The sequence below is a fragment of the Mus caroli genome, unplaced genomic scaffold (genome assembly GCF_978045245.1).
Source record: "Mus caroli unplaced genomic scaffold, Mus_caroli_1 scaffold_20, whole genome shotgun sequence".
NCBI classification, from domain to species: Eukaryota; Metazoa; Chordata; class Mammalia; order Rodentia; family Muridae; genus Mus; species Mus caroli.
Genome location: NW_028227275.1, coordinates 17,920,974 through 17,940,928, shown reverse-complemented (window position 1 = coordinate 17,940,928; position 19,955 = coordinate 17,920,974). Strand labels below are relative to the sequence as shown.

The 19,955-nt window shown below is 40.2% G+C and overlaps 1 protein-coding gene across 3 annotated transcripts in view; it reads right to left on the bottom strand.

Moving 5' to 3' along the window:
* Hpse2 (heparanase 2 (inactive)) overlaps positions 1–11,282 on the bottom strand; it is a 602,344-nt gene extending 591,062 nt beyond the window's left edge. For 2 of the 3 annotated variants that reach the window (XM_021151789.2, XM_021151790.2), the window contains exons 1-2: positions 10,886–11,282; positions 7,619–7,776 (exon numbers count right to left, since the gene is read on the bottom strand). In XM_021151789.2, the coding sequence (XP_021007448.1) occupies positions 7,619–7,776; positions 10,886–11,175 (448 nt within the window). In that variant the 5' untranslated portion in view covers positions 11,176–11,282. Of the gene's footprint in view, positions 1–7,618; positions 7,777–8,012; positions 8,118–10,885 lie in introns of those variants that run through there. The other variant, XM_085833912.1, reaches the window with a different exon arrangement.
* Between the last annotated feature and the right edge of the window lie 8,673 nt (positions 11,283–19,955).

Here is a 19,955-nt window from a genome sequence, read left to right as displayed (position 1 = left end):
TGTAAGACCATAGAACTCTGAGAGTATTGTTCATGCTTTAGGCCTCAAAACCTTGCACAATCTTAGCATATCATTGATAATCAAACAACATTTATTGAAATAAGAAAAATTGCTATTTTTCACTTTACCTAAGTGAAGAAAACTGAATGGATTTGAATTCTGATAGTAACATGAAAGACAAAAGACATAGGAGTTCAACAAATCTTCACAAGCTATTCATGCCACTCGTCTGGAATGTGTCTATTCATTCTGTCTAAATCGCCACCCACAGACAAATGCATAAAATAAATTGCCAAATTTTCTCGTTTTCCCATCTCCTCCTTCTTTCTCCCCTTCTGCCCTACCACTCAGGAGTGCTCTGAGAACACCTGAGAGAGAGGCCTAAGGAAGCGCTGATGAGCTGACTTACATCCAACCCACTCTGAAGACCTCCCACAGAAAGCTCCTACCACTAAGAACCCTAACGAACCTTGGCAGCCTAAACAAGCCAGGGATATTTTGAAGGGAAAAAAAAAAAAACTTAGTTTTCATAAGGATGCAATCTCCCAGGACTTATGCTGAGAGAATAAAATGTTTTAATAAATTTTGCAGGTAAAATAATGATGTTTGGTATGAGTAACAGTGTTATAGTTTATGTAGTACAAGAAATTTGATTACTTGAACCTGTGAATAACCTGACAGCCATACCTGCTCTTCATTTACTTTCTCTGATTGGATATATCTGAAGTTTAACATGGTGGCAAATGCTTATAATCTTAGCTATGCAAGATGTTGAGACAAGAAGATCACAAATTCAAGACAACTTAGTGAGATCATCTCGAAATTAGAGTTTAAGGGGCTCAGCAGTTAAGAGTACATTAAAAGCCCGGCAGTGGTGGCGCACGCCTTTAATCCCAGCACTTGGGAGACAGAGGCAGGTGGATTTCTGAGTTCGAGGCCAACCTGGTCTACAAAGTGAGTTCCAGGACAGCCAGGGCTACACAGAGAAACCCTGTCTTGAAAAAACAAACAAACAAACAAAGCAACAAGCAACCCATCAGAGTACATTAAGCTGTTCTAGTAATGTTCAGTCCCCAGGACCCACGTGAAATGTCTCACCAGTCTCCGGAGGTATCAGATGCCTCCCGTATCTCCAGGTACCTGCATATACATATGTGAGCTACATAGAGATACATAAACATACACAAAATTAAAATATTTTTCAATAATAACATTTAAAAAGGCCTGGGCTTGTAGCTTGTTGATACTGTCATGGGGCCCTGAGTACTACAAACAAAAATCAAAACAAAATGAAAACTGTAGGCTCAGAACTAAAGCCTCTCAGTGAATCCAGGAATTAATACAACAAAACACTAGCTTGCTTATGCTCTACAAAGGAAGAAAGTATAACACAAAAAGTATCAAGCCCAAGGCAATGGTTGCTTTAAATAGTCTTTAAATCATTTAAATACTTTAAATAGTCTTTAATCGGCAGTACTCAGGAGGCAGAGGCAGGCAGATCTCTGTGAGTTCAAGTCCAGCCTGGTCTACAGAGTGAGTTTCAGGACAGCCAGGACTACACAATGAAACCCTGATTCGAAAAACACAAAAACTAAAACCAAAAAACCAGTATCAAGCATATTCATTTGATAAGCCTGCTATTGTAAGTGAATGAATAATTCAATTTTAAATGATCTGTTGCTCTCAAATATGCTTCATAACTCAAACTTTGTCAAGTGCAGGTACTATAACACACTTTAGCTAAAGGGCATAAAGGGCAAAAACCAAGTGTCTTTGAAACCCCAGGTTGAAATGTGCCCTTGAGCTGGGAACATATTAATGGCTCCCTGGTAGAATGCCTACCTAACATGTACCAAGACCCAAGTTTACAAGATCCAGAACCATGAGGAAAACTGGGAAGGCCGACAGGCTAGGGAAGGAGGGTGGGAGACAGAAAGGAAGATGGGGAGGAAAGAGGTCCTTTCTGTCTCAGTGAAAAAGGAAAAAAAACGTTTTTCTTTTCCCTGTAGAGCCAATTCTATTTTTACAATGTCTAAAATTGAAGATTATCAAAATTTGATGTGGATTTAATCAATCAAACTTTCTTTTTTTTTTTTTTTTGGTTTTTCGAGACAGGGTTTCTCTGTATAGCCCTGGCTGTCCTGGAACTCACTTTGTAGACCAGGCTGGCCTCGAACTCAGAAATCCGCCTGCCTCTGCCTCCCGAGTGCTGGGATTAAAGGCGTGCGCCACCACGCCCGGCTTCAATCAAACTTTCTTACACACATATAATTCTTCCCTTTCTTTTTAAGTTACATATTTCATGTCTCCCAAAAAAAATGCATTTGAACATCACAAAAGCCAATTTAGATAAATTTCTAGCAACATGAATTTCTTTGGAACCATTTCTCACATGTAGTTTTCTTTTTTAATTACAACGTTTTCATTAGCAGAAAATGCAGAAATGTGCTTTTGCAGAAAACAATCTAACATAGCTCTAATACATGAAGAGAACTCTAATGCAGGTTTCCATGTAGCCAGATGGGCTCCTTACTGTCCAGCCATGCGTTAGTACCATTCCCCATGTTCTCCCAAGTTAAACAGCTTCTCTCCTGGTCTTTACATCTCTAAAATCTACCATCATTCACAAATCCAACCTGGCTTGCACCTAAGTCTTGCTATACTTGTGCAAACTGATTTATTCTCCTGGGGTCCTAATTCTTTGTTGCCTTAGTGGTACTCTTCACACAGGAAAAGAATCTATGAGTATAAGCTGAAACCAGCACTGTCATCTGTTAATAAATATTACAAGGCAGCGTAAATAGCCTGGTTCGCTTTAAAGTGTTCCTTATTTATTTCAACATTGCGTTATGAATTTCTCTCAAATTAACACTAACGTTCTAACGGCGATTTGGGACACTATCTTTTATTTATTTTATATTTTGTTTTTTCATTATTTAGTATAAGAATAAATCTAAAATAATTAATAATATTTCATTTTTGCAACTGAGTTTCAAGAAACATGTGAAATGAGATAATGAACACTAAAGTTCAAGGCTATATGTGGATTTCTGACAGCTGTGCTGTTCCTATGTCTCATGTCTCTATTAATAAAAGAGAAGCAGGAAGGACAGAAATTAACTACTGATCCATTCAAACTGGAAAACTTCTCAGAGAAATGGATCAATAATAGAATTCGTGCCATGCCTTAGAGTTTAACAAAGTATGCTCAAATTCATTGTTCAGAATAGCAAAAGCTCTCTAAAAAGTCTCCAAGAAAAGAAAAGAAAAAGTATATGAAATTGTTTTAAAGCACTAATATTCCAAGAACAGAAAAATCATACACAGCAACTACAGAAGGCAAACAAGGAAAAGCCACAACCAAGATGGAAGGAAGCGTGGACAGTAACAGCTGCTGCTGCCCCATGCAAAGCTTTAAGCTTGATAAAACTGACTTAATGCATAGCCTGGAAGCAAGACAACTTTGATGAACAAAGATTAAAAAGTATATATCTGTATATATCTGTAATAATGAAAACTGTTATTTAAATAGCATTAAGAATAAACTTTATGGGAACACACAATGAAGGAAAGAAAGAATCTTTACATATGCCTTGACTCATTATTAATTGGTCACTTTTCTCTTCCTGCAGCTTTCACAGTGCTTTTAAGCCAGTGGAAGTATTTACTGAAGATTTATCATGTGTCAATTACATGATAGTTAGCTTCAATCTCCTCCTATACTCTGCATATTAGTTAGAAAGGTAAACCAACACATTCATGGGAAGTTACATGTCAATCTGAGATATAAAGAGCCAAAAGAGCATAAAGAATAAAAGCATGCCTTCCAGAATAAGAAGCGATCACTTGGCACTTCCTGTTCAAAGGAGACTGTACAAATAAAGAGAACTGCAATGTCCCTTTAAGAATTAGGTGGGGTGGGGTAAGACCTGAACAGAACCAGGAGAAAGACATTCAAGCAGAAGTATACTAGCGAAAATAAATAAATAAATAAATAAATAAATAAATAAATAAATAAGACATGAGCTTAGCATAAGAGGTTCTTCAGGGAGATCTGAATAATCAAGGAAGGCCATATTACAAATTACACAGAAACCCAGGGTAGCAAAAGCTGAGACTGAATGTGAAAGGCTTTAAATACCACATAGAAGAGTGCAAAAAATAATAAAGACTTTCAAATAATCAAGACTTTCTAGCAAAAAAGAAGTAACATGATAAACATAAAAATTTAGACATTAGTTTTTAATATGCATAGTAAGTGGTATACTTCATTACAGATACATTTATGGCCTAAAAGAGAGAGTCATACAAATAAAGACATTGAATACATACTGAAGAGGGGTAGGCTAGAACAAAACAGACTAAGAAGCAAAGGTTAGCCCAAGATTATGTTGTGGGAAATAAGCAAAGCCATCACACAGAACAGAGAGTCAGGCAAACATGAGAGTCACAGGGCTTACAAATTATTCTGTTTTACTTCCTCCATCATTACCATGCTTATACTAAATTCAAACTGCCCCAGCACAGGGTAAAATAGTAATTGTGCCAAACTGATATATAAACAATGGCTTCACAAGGTTCAATAAAGTGCAATTGTTCTACTGTGCTCCAAAAGCATTTGAAAAATAGAAGCCATATGGCTTATTAATTGCATTATTAATTCAAGAGGAAAAACCACAACAGAGTAGCAATATGAGTAAATTAACTAGAAAAATATGAGTTTTGACCAAGCTGCTGCTACTGCTACAGTTCATTGTACTGATAGTAAACCATACAACTAAAGATTAATCCCTTCTCTAATCATCTCTCTCTCTCACACACACGCACACACACATCCCTTCCTTGGCACCTCATTTTCCTATCTTAAAGTGTCCCTATATTCTCTTAAACCTCCCAAATAATTCCTTACTCCTTCCTTTCACACTGACTTCAGTCTTTCTTAATCTTAATCATTACTTACTAACATTTTACATCATTAAATATAATTGCTGTAAGAGCCTTTAGCCCTCTCACAGTGCTTTACCATCAATGAAATATTTACAAATTACTCTTTATAATTCTCATAGAAAAATGAACAGCAGGTATTATCAATATCCACATGTCATTAAAAAGCAGTAAGCCCAGGACCACACACTTGTAAGTGTTAGATCCAGGCCTACATTGTGAGCTTTCTAAGCCCAAGTTCCAAATATCACTGGGTTTCATTATGTATTTGTGAGACATTGTTACTCAATATCATGTTTAAGTGAATATGTTTTAATGGTCAAGCATGTGATGCAGAGCCATTTACTACAAGAATCTAATTATTTTGAGTTTCTGTGATGATTACAATAATCACTGGATGAAAACTGACAAGAAAATAGAATGTTAGTAAAATTGTTATTGTACCAAAAAGTTCTTGTCTTAAATTCTGCAATGTAACATTTAACAACAAAGACAACCTGGGTGATTTAAGGACAGTGAGCATCAAAGGGCAGGAATAGGGCATTCCTACTCTCTTTAACTCTGGTTAAGGCCTCAACTGCTGATATAGTTCAGAGCATCCTATTACCAGGGAGACATAAATCAGAAGGAGTTCAGCTAGGAGCAATAAAACAGATTAGTGTCTGGACAGGCTGACTTTAAAGAAAGTTTTAAAAGAATTAAATCCAGGTAGTCTGTGGGGCTGGTACCCACACCAAAAATAAGTTATTTTGAAGGTATGTGTCTTTAAAAATACACAAGTATCACTGTAAATATCAGAAGGCATATTTAGAAAAAGAAAATTCAGGAGAAATTTGCAGTCAATAAAGAAAAACTAAAGAGAGGAGAATTCCCTCCCTCAGGGATGGTTTAAAAACTACAGGCCTCTGGGTGCTCAGTGCCAGGTGGGGTGGGGAGGAAAGATCATCCGGGTGCTTCGATGATGACCTTGGAGGAGTGGCAGGACTGAACAGGAAGAGACTTTTCTAGTCTTGTGTTTTAAGAGTTGTTTTTTTCCTTGCTTATGTTTTTAATTCTGTGAGGCTTTACAGCCATTGCCCAATTCCCTTTCTCCTCATGATGTCCCTTTAGAAAGGTAAATAAACTGTATTCTTCACTTCAAGCAGAATTCATTGTGTTCAGTGAGGTAGAATTTTAAATGCAAGGTTTAAAGAAGAGTTGATTTCTAACATATATTGTTCTTTTCTCCCCTCCCAGCAATTTCTGCAGCTCTTAACAAGTTTCCCCACAAACTAAAAAGAAAGTGGTTTAATGAATTTGAACAAAACCTATCTCATCAGGACATCAGTGTACCCCATCTCCTGTCTTATGCCAGAGCTGACAGTGGCTGAGAGCTGTGAATGAAACCCTGGCTCTCGCCAGCAGAGCTGCTGTTCACAGTGTCTTTTACCTGTCTCATGCTGAGGGACAGCAGACTCTACATGCAATTCACATTTTATAGCAATGACCTTCACCTTTGAAAAGATGGGTTCTTAAACACCTTCACTCTTGGGTAAATTGAGTAAGTTTTAGTAATGCTTCACACTCAACAAGCTATCATCTGCCCTCTGTTACTCTGGTGCACACATGCACACACACACACACACACACACACACACACACACTCCTCATTCAGTGGAGTCCAAAATCACAAAGGTATCTCCTTATTCAGGTAACTTATAAGAACAAGTTGTTAAAAAAAAATCCCAACAACTCAGAAAACCTATGCCCAGTTCTTCAAAATAATAATATACTAACACTGTGAGAAAGAACAGCAGGAGACAGGGAGAATGAGAACCCAAAGAGACACCAATGATTCTTTTACCAACTTTAACAGCATGAGTAGCTGAAGATCCTACAATTTCTACTTATCTCTGAAAGAAATTTTATCTCTCTGGTCACACTAAAAATATAATAAATAGTAACACTAAACCTTTTATAGAAAATGGTTAAATATAATCTTCATTTATTCTTAATAAAAATAAAAGTATTCAAACTTATAATGATTGGCCTCTCACATAGGAATAGAATTTGGAGTTTTCAAAGCCTTTGCAAGACTTAATTCATCTGATTCTAGCTGTAAGAAAGGCAATGGCACGTTAAACTGATGGAAACATGTGACTGAGGACAAGGCAGTCCAAAGGAAAGAAACCACTGCAAAGATTTCCAAACCTTCCTCTACAATGGAACAGCATAAAGGGTGTTATTCCATTCAATTTTAGTCCGAGCTTCAAAAAGGTTAAGTCTCTGTCTCCCGGTCCAGGAAAACAAGAAATAAGACAAATAAAAGGTACGTGTGCCTGGAATTTTAGGAATGGCTTTTTAATAATCTGTGAACCTGGTTAAAGCCTCAGAACTAGCCCACAGCAATGTGGCCTATAGGCACCATAACTTTATAGACTACCCAGCACAAAAGCAGACAGCCTGGACCTGGGCAACCAGTGGAACTCCCTTTGCATGCTCACCTCAGGAGTCTCACACTCCCAGTGAACCCTAGCCTGCTGCTTCTAGTTTTTCAGGGGAACTTCAAACAGGCTTTGCTCCAAGTCCGCCTCTACAACACACACACACACACACACACACACACCCCACAGGGCTTGATCCCACCCCCACCCCAATTTCCTCCAACACTCAAAATCGGGACCAAATTTCTCACCATCCTCATAGTTTTTGAGATAGTAATCCGGGCCCGGGCCCCCGCGGCTTTTCGCCGGATTTCTCAGGTTCTGGAACTGCAGGAAATCCGTCCTTTTGCCCCCGAAGCGCAGAAAGGCGGGCGAGAGTCCCCGGGCCAAGGTCACCAGACGCTTGGAGCTGCAGGGGTAGAGAAAGAGAGAGGAAAGGATCCCGGGAGAAGGCTAGAGAGCACTGGTCAGGTAGCAAGGCCCCTTCTCACTCCCTGCAGGAGACCTGGTGGGAGATTTATTATCTAAGCCCACTCCAGCTTGCAGTCCGAGCCGAGCGCGGACTGCTTTGCGGCGGCTCGCTTGTACCGATTCTGCTGCCCGCTTTACCCTCAGCCTCTGGATTCCCCGGGGTTGTTCCCTGACCCCAACTGGCCGCAGCTGCGCCCTCCCATCGACACCTTGATGCCCGACGAACTGATTTCTAAAGGACTGGAGATGTGTTTGTTTCGTGCGTTGGGGCAGCGGCACTTGTGTGGCGAACTTGGGCCAAGGCGCAACTTGCTGGCTTCTGCCACTACCAGGAAAGCGCTCCTGGCACAGACGCGCATAGAGCGGACCTCCAACCTCTGACTGTTGCCAAACTTTCCAGTCAAACTCCGCGAAGCCTCCCTGGCCTCAGGGGCATAAGTAACAAGCAAAAACGGTAAAACTTGGCCTACTTTCTCTAAACCCAAGCACAGCATCTAAAGTCAAGAGGATTTTTTTTTTTAAATACCAAAACTGATTTTCCGGTTCTATTACAAATCTTCAGGCAGAGAGGTTCCCAGAATAATTCCTTGTCTTTCAGAGGATTCTCCCCACCCCACCTCCCAAAAGTAAAACCTGTGTCTTTTGGCACTTGAAATAATTCATCCTGGTCTTAAGAAGACATTATCTCTATCACACGCACACACGCGCGCGCGCACACACACACAAACACACACACACACACACACATTCACTCACAGACGCACACGCCCCACTCCTGTCTCCAATTGGGTTTTATCTTTCTTTTTCCTTGAGGTTTGGTAGCGCCTGGTTTAAAAAAAAAAAAAAAAAAAAGTCTGGCAAGTTTTGGAACTCGTGTGTCGGGAAATGTTTGAGTACCAGAACAATAACATTTGAATCTATTCATTTTCAGGATTTTCATCAATGGGTTTTAAAAAGCCAACAAGTGCTACTCTAGGAAGTAATTGGGAACCAGCCCTGCAGATGCTGTTAATGCTGAGGAAAACCGGCTATTGAAACCCGGGTCTACACATCATTTTTAACGCTTTGCTAGTTCAGGTTGTGAGAATCCAAATCAAAATGGAGACGTTAAAGAGTATCACAAAGGAGTTGAATTCGAAGGGCACGGAAGTAAAAGGAAACTCCACTTTCAGACACTTTGGGGGAAGATAGATGTCTACCCTGAGATGGCTTGAAGGTTTGGCTGAGCTCTCCAGGACCGAGTTGCAGGGCAGGCGCAGTTTAGGCGTCGTGTGGGCCGGCTGAGCGCAGAAGGGACGTCGGCGCGAGTGCGGCCCCAGGGAAACGCCGCATTTCCAATCTTCCGGATAAGCCTGCACAGCCAATGCAAATGCGCCCCGCCACGGCTTCTTCCCCCGAAAAGCTGCCTTCCAGAATTTTTCTGCAGCAGGCAAATATTTAGCGCGAACAAGCTGACATTTTTTTAAAGGAGGAGGAGGAAGAAAAAACTCGGAGGAGTCGCGCAGCTGGAGCAAAGCAATGCAAGTGGGGCGTGCATTTAGGAAAAGCCCTGTTGCATCCCACATTTGGATGAATTCAGAGAAGCGTTCTGCTGCACAGAAAAGCTTTTAAGGATGAAACCCGGTAGTGCAGCGCTGTTCCCGCCCTCCCAACAACTGTAACCTTCTGGAACCCCAAAACGGCCTCCGCATTGGTGGCGACGACCTCCGAGTCTTTGGCTAAGCTACCCTGACCTGGATGGAGCGCTCGGCGCAGCGTCTACAGCTACCTGCTGCGTCCGCAGACCTGAGGCTGAGCACTAAGGGGCGGGTGCACCCGGAAAAGCAAAACTCTAAGGGTGAAAAATGCTCAATAAAGATGTGAGTCGGATCTGGAATGGGATGGAGAGCACTCTAGACTCTTTGGAGGAGCCCAAACTAAGGGTCCGACTTGGAGGGAATTTTCAAAAACTTAACACTTGGATATTCAATATTGCAGAGGTTTATCCTCCCCTTTTTTTTTCTTCTGTGTGTTTTCTTTTTATTTCCAACGCCCCCCTCTTTGCAACCGCCCCTGATGAGAAGGGGATCGCGGTTGCTAAACTGCCTGAATAGTAACAACCCGGGAAGAGGGTGAACCCAACTAGATTGTCAGCGAGACTCAACCTTCAGGTTTGTTAATCCACCACTGCTTTGGGGTTCAAAACTCCCAACGCTTCCCCTGAGAGTTTCTAGGACCTTTATGGATCGCATATGATGCACACTACGACCCGAGCAACGATTTTTTCCCCCACTGTAAAAAATTAAACTATGCAGTTACCAAGGAAAACTCAAAGAGGAGGGTGGAGGGGGAAGGGCTTCATCTATAAAAAGTGTCTTACAAAGTCAAGGCTGATAATGACAGGGGAGGATACAAAATAAAAAAGTTTAACTCCAATCCAACTTGCTCACCGCTCAGGACTCTCCTTAAATTCGTTTTCTGTCCCGGAGTGAGAACTGATGAAACCATCTTTCCGTGGCAAATTCCACTTTCATGCAATCTCCCAACTGAACACTCGGACACACGCACACTGCTTTCTCTCTCACACACAACCACTCCTCTGGAGTCTTTGTTGTTCCAGATCTTCCCTTTTGTAACTTCCCTGAAACTCTTGTTTCTTTTTCAGAAGGGGAGACTAATTGTGGATATATGTAAGCACAACATTTTTTCAGTCATAACTGATAAGTTTCTGAAATGCCTTCTGCATTGCAAACATGTGCATCTTAATAGAAAACACTGCTTTCCTCAATCACCAGTTACAGCCTCACAGCAAAGAGTCCAGGAGGGGGGAAACCTCCGTTTTTTCTCTTGGAAAGACAGATCGGTTTGCTGCTGCTGTTGCTGCTGCTGCTGCTGCTGCTGCTGCTGCTGCTGCTGCTGCTGTACCTCCTCCTCTTCTTCTCCTCCTCCTCCTTCTTATTCTTCTTTTTTCTCCTCTTTTTTCTTCCCCCTTTGGAGCAGGGGATAGGAAGAGAATGGGGGTGGGGGTACTTAAATTTTTAAATGACTCATCGAAGCCCCTGCCTTACCTTAAGAAATCGAGCCAGCCATCATGAATGATGGAGGGATCCAGCTGCAGAGAGAGGAAGTTCTCATTGACTGTCCTGACTGGGTTCTTGGTGCTCACATCAAGTAGAATCAGGGTCTTTTCCTTCAAACCTGTAGCTCTGTCTACAGGCAAAGGTCTCCTGTTTCCAGCGTGGAAGGAGAGGGAGAGATGGAGCAACAGAGCCAAGAAGAGAGCCACCAGGGCTAGGCACGAGGGGGGGCGGGAGCTGCTGGAGGCCATGGCTTCAGGGAAAGCACAGAGCACCCTCATTAAATCCCTCTGATTTAAACTTCGTTCCCTACTGGGTCTCGATGGTGACTAATTGTCCTTATCTAAAGTGTGTGTCTCTCTGCCCCCCTTCTCTGCCCCCCCCCTATTCTCTTTCACCCTCGCTCCCTCGCTCTTGCTCGCTTGCTCGCATTTTTTTTTTTCAGTGTTTTGGTGCTGGTGGAGCGAACTCACGCCCCTAGCCAGCCTTCTCAGCAACTCGTGCCAAGAGTACTGTTCACCAGCACCGCCCCTTTAAGAGATTTGACTGCAGACATTTTTTAACTTTTTAAAGGTAAGGGATGGGGGAGGGAGAAGAAGGGGGAGGGGTGGCTGTTGTGCCCTACTGATTTAACCCGCTAGGGTCAGGAAGCGGCCAGTGGGACTGAAACAGTACTGTGGTACCATCTTGAGTAAGAGCTTATTTTCAAGTCCCCTCCCCAGTAGGCTATGGGGAAGGCCCTTCACTGCCTGAGGGGCAGTCTGTCCTGACTATTTCTTGCTTACTGTCCACTTTGTGCCTTCCTTTTTGGGTTGAAGCAGTAAATGTTATTAGGTTGTAAATGGTTTTATGATGGGCAAAGTAATTTTTGCCAAGGCACAAAAAGCAAAGAAGAGTCCATGCCTAGGTGTGCAAACCCCTGAACTTTGCAAGATAGCTAGAAAGAAGTTTCTCCTGAATAGGAGAATAGGAGACTGAGGTGGGGGAGAAGGGAGAGCATCCCCAGGTCAAAGAACTTCCTAGTCAGGAGAGTCAACACAGAACCAGTATGCTCCGTGGCCCTGCTGCCTATGTGTGAGGGAGAGCCTTGAGTTTCCCATATAGGTTATTTTATGGCTTTGGCAACCCATTGGACTGATGATCAAGACACCCTATGTTCATCTGAATCATTCCTTGGCCAATGTATTCCACTGTAAAAGTAAAGATGCCTCTCCAATGTCTCCTTGCCAACAACCCCCAGACTCATACTCACCCTTGCAGGGGAGAAATGGGCTATAGGGGTGTCAAATCCAGCCCTAGGTCAAAATTTGAGTGTGCCTGCTTGGAACTCTTGGATACACATCATCCTGGACTTCGAGTGCACTGCAAACCTCTGTTCTTTTCATTTCCACCCTCAATAGTTTGCAAATTATCCTGAGTCCCATCCTAACACAAGGGGAAACAATCCAGCCACAATCACAGTCAGTCACAATCACACCCAGTCCCATTTTCAGCTTCTCTTTGGGATACAAGTCCTCTATTTTGGCAGATGAAGGGAGCTACTTTATGAAAAATTGGTAAATGAGAGCACCCCGGGGCATTCCTTGATTAAGCAGACTAGATGACAGTTGAATGCAGAGCATGGGTCCCCACCACCGCCAAGGTGGAAGCACACTGGGCAGTATGAGAGCTCAGTAAACACTACAGTAGCAATCTATTTTCCTTCCTTCAGCCAGAAAGAATTAGCCAACCTACATAGGACTGGACTAGGTTACCTTAAACTAACATTCCCTGAGGATTCTCTGTCAATCTAAGCACCCCAAATCAGATCACTTAGAGATGGTTTCTAAAACTAAATTATAACATAAATTAAATACTGGCTCTAGCCTTCATACCTGCTTCCTCTAGCTCCTTACACTTTCTAATCCTCTATGTCCTTAACCACATGCTTATGCCCCTGGGGTTAGGGTAAGACAGGCATAAGTCTCAGTACAAACTACTGTCATTTTTAAAGGAGTACTGACACTTCATGGAGATGGGGACAGCTTGGGGACCAAAGGCTTCTCTGTGTCTCTGGACTCAGACATATGGTGATAGTAAACCAAGTCCTGCTCAACACACTCAAGAGCACTGCTCGCAGGAAGGATTTTATTTGTCGCAGTAAACTGTATTTTGGCTATCTGTTCACTGATTTGTTTTCTTAGTCATTAACAGCTTTCTGGCCATCCCCTTCAGGAAGTACTTGTTTTGAAAAGCTGTTAGTTCATTTATCATACTCAGAATTAAAATAAACTGTATCTTCTTAACAGAAAGCTAAATTTTCCAAAGTCCATAACACTCTTTGGCTTACAATTAAATGAATTTTGGAAGCCACATGAATTAAAACCACTGGAAAATTGTTTCAAAGAAATAAAGCATACCCATTAGATGTCTATACTTAATATATGTTTCAAAAGTATTCATTCAGCCAAGGTATACTGAGTATGTTGAGAGTCTGCTAAATTGTGAGGTTTTGCAATTTTTACTGATGACTGTTCTACAATGCTTTGGTGGCCTGGTTATCTTAACTAGCATTTAATATTAAATATTTACATTAAAACCTATGTGCAATAATAAACCAAAACCAACAAAACAAACTTAATTGCTGATGAATGCCATTTCTAGCCTGCCCACTGAACTTCAACAGTTATATCCAGCCTTAGGACATCAGGAGAAAGTCACAGTTCTGTAACGTTTTAAAGGGTTCCATGGATCCTTGGTTGACTCCAAAATGATCTGATTTGAGGGCTGCTGATCTATCTTGGTACAAACTTTCCAGAGCTACTCTTTGTGTATAACCTTTTTTGCTATCATGACTTTTGTCTTGCTTCTCAATTATCCCTAAACAATATGCTATACAGAGAGCTCTTTACAAATCTGTATGTCATGCTGAAGCTTCTAACATATTTTCTCCATGCTGGGTAACAACACTCTTCATGTCATTTCTAGCTTAGATTATAATTCCCTACGGAATAACAACTAAACTCTGTCAAAAACTATCAACTATTAGAAACTAGTGCACTGACTTCTACCCTACTTTCATTTCAAAATACCTAGAGAAATCACAATTTAAGGACTTTATTTTAAAGAGCTTAGTTCATAACTCCAACTTACAGTCCATCTTTACACAGATGTTGAGGCTGTAGGAACTGAAACCATCTAGTCATATCATATCCACGGCCAAGAGCAGAGAGAGAAGGAAGCAATGCAAGCTTACTACTCAGCTTGCTTCCTGTAACCCTCTATATAAGAATTCAGGGACCAAACCCAGGGAGCAGTGCTGCCCACTTTTAGGCTGGGTCTTCCCACATCAATTAATCTGTCAAGACAACTGCCACAGACAAACCCACAGGACAAGCTGTCCTGTGCCTCTTTGAGGCACTCTTCCCAATTGATTCTTGATGAGTTCAACTTGACAATTAAAGCTAAACAGCACAATGCCTCCTTCAGAATACTGTGTTAGATTTCCTACTGAACACTCTACACGGTTTTCTTTTTATATCTAGAGGATTAAGTTCCCAAAACTAAAGGAAAACTTGAAGATTAGCCACTTAATTTCTATGCTTTGGGATTTTGAAATAAACGTTAGTCAATGAAGAAAAACAGACATATCTGCCATTTTATTTTTACTAGGAAAGACCTTTCTAAAAACAAAAACAAAAAAACCTACCAACTGCTTACTGATATTACATTCCAAAACTAGAGAATACTTTATCATCAGAGAAATTGAAACATGTCAAATAGCAGGTATTTGAACTGGAAAAAAATAAGCTTTGTAAAAATCACTCTATCTTAACTCTTAACATTTTATCTCAGAGAAATAGAAATATGCCAGCAAGTAACATGGTGCTAGGACTGGGGGCTGAAACTGGTGGTGTTTCCTGTTTATGGTCAATTCTGTTTTGTTGCATAGATGTTACTGCAAATTTTCTATAACTTTAGTGATTGACACCCCGACTACATGATTTTCCCCTCACCTTTCCTGTGCTTTTTTTCCCTCAGTGTCAGCCAGTCACAAACTCCTTAGCTCGTACACGCCACCTCCTTTTCCTTCTACTAACTGTTATTGCTATACCTATTCCCATCTTATGAACAATGTTCTGCCTGGCCTGTCTAAGAACATAGGCAGGAAGGGAAAGCATAGGGAGCCAGTGTGTGTGTCCTAGTGATGATTGTTCATTAAGATTGTGGGGACTATGCACAGTGCTCATGGCTAGACACACTATCTTGTTAACCTTGAACAGTGCTGCGGGGTAGAATAATTCCTTACTATAGTGTGTGTGTGTGTGTGTGTGTGTGTGTGTGTCTGTGTGTGTGTGTCTGTGTGTGTCTGTGTGTCTGTGGTGTAAATAAAAGCTCAAATGACAGGCAATTTCTCATGCACATGATTAATAAATGGCCACACACGCAGGGACCCTTTCCTCATTTCCTCACACCCTAGTTCCTAGTGCATACTGGGTAGGGGAATCCTGGAACGAGGAGTTGCAAGACCTACATGTAAACTCCTGAATTTGCTGAATCTGGCTTTGTGATGCAAAGTAAATTTTAACTATTTTAACCCTCAGTCATCTAGAATGTAAAATTAACACAATATTGACAAAATGCAGCATTAGTTGAATACATTTATAAATGAGGGAAGTGCTGTGTAAATTCTAATATATAATTATGCTGCTTGCTTCCAGTTTTTACTCCCTGTCTTCCACACTTCTATTAAATATAACTGATGGCAATAATAAGAATAGTATATATAAATATGAACATACTTTATATAACACATTATAAATGTCTTAGAAATAACCTGGAACTAAAAGACCAATCCTAATCTGATGTCAGTAAATAAAGCAACAAAGTGCACACTCCATATCATAGGTTCTCATAACAGCGTCCATCGAAAGAAGGAAAAGCAACATTAGCTGTGTTCTATGTGTCTTTTTCAGTTTTCCACTAGAAGAAAAAAGGGGCCAGATAAAGAAATGCTGATTAGAAAATATGTTATTTCATTCTCAAAGGCTGCCTGTCCTTCCAGACAAGTGGGAAATATACCAGTTACCAAAAGGGGCACTAGGGCTAGAGACTGGGACTAGTGATAGTCACCATGTTTGTGACCAAACTCCACTCATCACATACAGTTTTGTTTCAAAACATACGTGGAAAGACACTGGACATTTGGAATATCAAGGGATGGCCACACTTTATATGAAAAGCTAAGGAAGGAGGCCTCTGTGAGTGTGTTTCTTCTATCTCCTGGTACACACACGCCTGGATGGTGTTTAACCCCATTACTGCCTTCAAGCAGCAAACTTGTACAGAGAGAAGCATATCTATAATAAATATAGTTTAATAGGTTCTGTCTGTGAGCCCATGACATGTTGGGTAAGGATGACAGTTGTTTTAAGGACTTCTATGTGTGGAAAACCATAACAGAAAGACTTACTCACATCTTAAAACATACCCATTAAGAAGTCTATCTTTTACACTGTAGGCCATTCGGTTCAAAAAGAGTATCGTATATACTAGAAAAAGCATGGATTTTGGAGTCTTTGATTAAAATATAGATTACAATTTACTATCTCTAACATGGCCTTTGTTAGACAAGTCATTCATTCTCACTAGGCCCCAACTCACCCACTTGAGCAATGCACATAAGTAGAGCTGTTCCACGTGTGTTGTGAGAATTAAAGTAATACTTCTTGTACTTACAATTTTTCTTCTCCTGGTTTAATTTCATTGTGGAAATAAGTGTGATTTGCATAGATGGGGTATAAGGAAACTATACACTTGAACCCTAAGGTTTTGAAATATTACAGTAATAAATAAAAAGTATTGTATTTCATTTTATGCTTAGATGACAGGATTTAGCCTCATAATTCAGGAAAGAAAGTAAGGAGTCAAAAGGTCAAGCTGTTTCTTGATGAAATTGAAACCAAAATCTCTTCTTTAGACTGATAACCAGATTATAATGTTGGCATATTTGTTATTAAAAATACTTGAGGGCTTTAATATTTAGTGTTCCAGAGAAACACATTTAGATTTCCCTTCAGTTGTAGAGTTTCATTAACTGTATAAGTAAACAGAAGATCAGTTCTACACACTCCTTCCCTAGTCAGTTCTTAAGTATTAATGCTGAAGTCCATTTCTAAGAAAGTGAAATATACAAACGTTATTTGCCTCAATATATCTGCTACACTAAGCCTGACATGGAGGAAGTGAACCTGTTGTAACCATTCATCTAAAGCAGAGGGTCATTGCTGACCCTCAGAAAGTGGCTAGTTATAGCTGCACTGGCCTTGGTTCCCACAGTCAATAACACATTTTGTCCTTTCAAAATACCATAATGTGCTTAATTTTAATGAGTTAAACAAATGTTGGCTCAGTGCTTATGTGGTTTGGTCTACTCCTCAATGAGTAGATAAGAAGACTGAACTTGCAAGTACATACATAGATCTCTGCCTGAAGTAGAATCTACTCTTAATTCTTTGGAGTAGCTGTGTCCCCCAATACACAAATCCAAGTCCTTCCTCGTTCACTGTAAGTTAAGTTCAGCCTTAACAGATTGTCACCAAAATCGTCCAGTTCTCCTCGTCTCTTTGATCACCTAGACACAGTGCACAGACTTGTAGTCTGTTTCATTTCCAAAAGATATTTAAGTTTTAAATTCCTCTTTGGATTAATTAAACATAGCCAATATAACAAAATGGCATTTTATATTCAAACTAAGATAATATTTTCCATATCAGGAAAAAAATGATAAAACCTAAAATCCTAGGGCAGTGACTACCATCAGCCCTGGCTGCACTGAAACCGTCTGCAGTTTCAGATCACTGATGTGTGGAGTAGAGTGTTAACGTAACCTGAATCTCTCTACAATCCTATTTCTTTCTAGTTCCAGAGGGAAAAAAATTTAGATGACAAAGGATGCCACATAAATTGGACCTATTTGACTCAGTTTTCAGATAATTAGATTCCAGATTCTAAGAGATACTTAAGAATACATATTGGAACTTACTTTAAGGCTAAGCATAAACAATGAAAGTTCAGATGGTGGAGAACCATCATCCAATGGGGAAAACCATGCAAGTTTGCTGTTTGTTTTTTGTTTTGTTTTTAGTTGTTTATCTGTCTGATTTGATTTTGAGATGGTATATCAATGTTTAGCGCAGAATAACCTAGAATACACATCACAGAACAAGCTGACCGTGAACTTGTACAGCTCCTCCTCCATCAGCCTTCCAAGTACTTGGGTTATCACACCTATGATCCTCCACACCTGACTTCCTTCAGCTTCAGTAGATTAGAGTTTCAACTGACCAGGCTGATTTGTTTGTTTCACTCAAGAAATGTTTTCACTTTCTACCATCTAACTAACAAAACTGGAAACACTACACAATACTAACTGTTCAATGGAAGGAGACCAGAGACTTCTTGCAGGCTACTAGGAATGCAAAGTGACAGCTATTCTAAAGAGTTATCTGTAAATATTTTGTAAAAATTAGGTATATATATTCTCCAACATTCAGCAATACCACAATCTTTCAGGCAACTTACGAAGATTCATAAAGTAATTTAAGTGAGGGTAGTTAGTTTAGTATTGAGGATTTTGAAGTCCTTATATGCTCATCAAAAGGGAGATGGGTAGGTAAATTGAGGACAGCTGTTAGAAAAAATGAACTGTGTAATACAACAACATAGAATATGATATGTGTACACAGAGGAACATATCATAAAATGTGAGCAAAAATTAAACATACATGTAAAAACATATTTTGAAAGATGATTTTTAAAAAGTACCATGGAACATACATTAACCTCAAAAGAATTGGGCCTGAAATGTACTTGCTAACAGAAACTAAAAAGCTTTGAGGTGACCGATACTCGGAAAGTCTTGTATGCCTTCAAAACAATACCTAATACATTCTCTGGGAAATGGGCAAAAGGAAGAAATATCTGTTGAGTGACAATCAGGTACTTGGTTCTCTCCCCTCCAAAGATTAAATAACATTCTTTCCTTGACCTCACTATTTGGCTAGGAAAACGAACACCTATCCATTGGGTAGGTGCTATGACAGAGTTTAGTGGAAGTAAAGGATTATTATTTATTTTATATCTGAAGTCTATTACTTGATTCATATGTAATTTTACATCATGATAATTAATGACTGAAATATGTCATACGTTTTATGTGTCCAGCTTCAATTAAGGTGGATAATCTGTTTGACATAAAGTCATGCTAGATGGCCTAAGCGACCTGAAGCTCAGAATGCCCTTGTTTCCCACTCTGAGGTTATAGTGCTCACCACCTTTGGTGTGTGGCCAATTTAAGCCTGCTTTGATTGGGAGTAGCTGAGGGTTACAGGCTGTAGAAATGCTATGGTGCCATCTGCTGGTGGAAATGTTTCATCCATTTACCACTTTATTCTCTGTTCCGCACAATCAACTTCAGTCTGTTTTCAAAACTATAAACAAACCCATCCTATCTAGACATCCTATCAAGTTAATCTCCAAAGTCATCTATTTAAATGTCTGCTTTCTATAAAGGCAGAATTACAAGAGTTTGTATTTTATGATGGGGCTGGATATTGAACATAGGGTTCTGAGCATGCAAAACAAGCATTTTACCACTGCATCCTCCTCCTGGTTTTCTTTTTACTTTTTATTTTGACACAGAATCTCATTAAGTTGGCAAGCTGTCACTTTCTAGCTCATGCTTGAACTTGTAATACTCCTGCACCAGCCTCCTGAGTAGCTGGGATTATAGATCTAAACCATCAGCTCTGGTTTAAGATTTCATCTTCTTTAAAGTAGAGGAGCATGGCTATACATGTAAACTGTGCAGACAGACAGACAGATTCATGCACACATGCACTCTTCCATGCTTGTTTTCCCCATAAACATAAACTCAAAAGAATTCCAAAAGAAGTTGGTTTTAAAACATTTATATAAAGCTCATTTCCAAGTAGACTTCCTTATAAGGCAGTTTATTTCAATATAAAAAGAAACTGAGATTAGACCTAAATTCACTTCAGCTTTATCATGTATCACAAAG